Source organism: Sinocyclocheilus rhinocerous, unplaced genomic scaffold, assembly GCF_001515625.1.
Source record: "Sinocyclocheilus rhinocerous isolate Xijiao unplaced genomic scaffold, SAMN03320098_v1.1 scaffold789, whole genome shotgun sequence".
Classification (NCBI taxonomy): domain Eukaryota; kingdom Metazoa; phylum Chordata; class Actinopteri; order Cypriniformes; family Cyprinidae; genus Sinocyclocheilus; species Sinocyclocheilus rhinocerous.
Genome location: NW_015667306.1, coordinates 1,707,536 through 1,708,520, shown reverse-complemented (window position 1 = coordinate 1,708,520; position 985 = coordinate 1,707,536). Strand labels below are relative to the sequence as shown.

The 985-nt window shown below is 37.4% G+C and overlaps 1 protein-coding gene across 1 annotated transcript in view; it reads left to right on the top strand.

Annotated features, from left to right (window-relative positions):
* The first annotated feature begins 225 nt into the window (after window positions 1–225).
* Window positions 226–985, top strand: part of LOC107733774 (prolyl endopeptidase-like) — a 7,527-nt gene continuing 6,767 nt past the window's right edge. The window contains exon 1 of the mRNA XM_016545568.1: window positions 226–401. Within this exon, the coding sequence (XP_016401054.1) occupies window positions 287–401 (115 nt within the window). The 5' untranslated portion in view covers window positions 226–286. The remainder of the gene's footprint in view (window positions 402–985) is intronic.

The following is a 985-nucleotide window of genomic DNA, read 5'->3' as shown; positions in this document are numbered from 1 at the left end:
TTTGTGTGTCAGGTTGTGTGTGCTTGGTGTCTCAGGTTGTGTGTGCTTGGTGTCTCAGGTTGTGTGTGTGCTTGGTGTCTCAGGTCGTGTGTGCTTGGTGTCTCGGGTTGTGTGTGTGCTTGGTGTCCCGGGTCTAAATATGTTTTCAGTCGCACGCAGTAGTTTTCAGTCGCAAATGCTGTAGAGCCCTGCAACCCAAACTTTTGATTGGTTGTGTGCAGTGTGGGTCTTATCATTCAGGAGTAAACTTTTTCTTTTCTTTTTTTTTTAACAGCTTTACCCATCCATGTTGATCACTGCATACTCAGAGGACCGTAGAGTTCCTTTATCTGGGGTCATGGAGTATGTAGAAAGACTAAAGAAGGCCACCCAAGTGTGTACCACTCGGGTCAGTGTTAACGGTGAGTGTAAAAATGCTCTAATCAGCCTTTTTAAACATCTTTGCACTTCTCATATTGCTCTAGCACATAAAATAAAGCCATTTTAGCCCACAGGTAAGAGGTGTGCACAAAGTGGACCATTACAAATCACTGTAATGCACAGCCTTGAGTGGAGCATTGCTACAGCAGTATGACAAAAGCCAGTAATAATAATAATCAATAAGTAAATATATTTATGATAATTCTTCCATCAACTAGACAGAATAAAGATAGATAGATAGATAGATAGATAGATAGATGTTTATCTGTGTTTTTGTTCTGTCGCTGTCATTCTGTTGCACTGCGGAAGCTTCTGTCATGAAAACAAATTCCTCGTATGTGAAAACATACCTGGCAGTAAAGCTCATTCTGATTCTGATTCTAAATAACAAAGTTTAAATATAATGTAAATGTAAATGTAAATAACAAAACTAAATTAAAAAAAAATTTTAAAACAAGCCCCAAATCAAATAAATTACACAAATAAAAGAAATCTCTTCATATAAACAAATTAAGGCTTTGTCTGTGCTCTTTCCATTTAAAATTAGAGGCAATCACTGCATTTT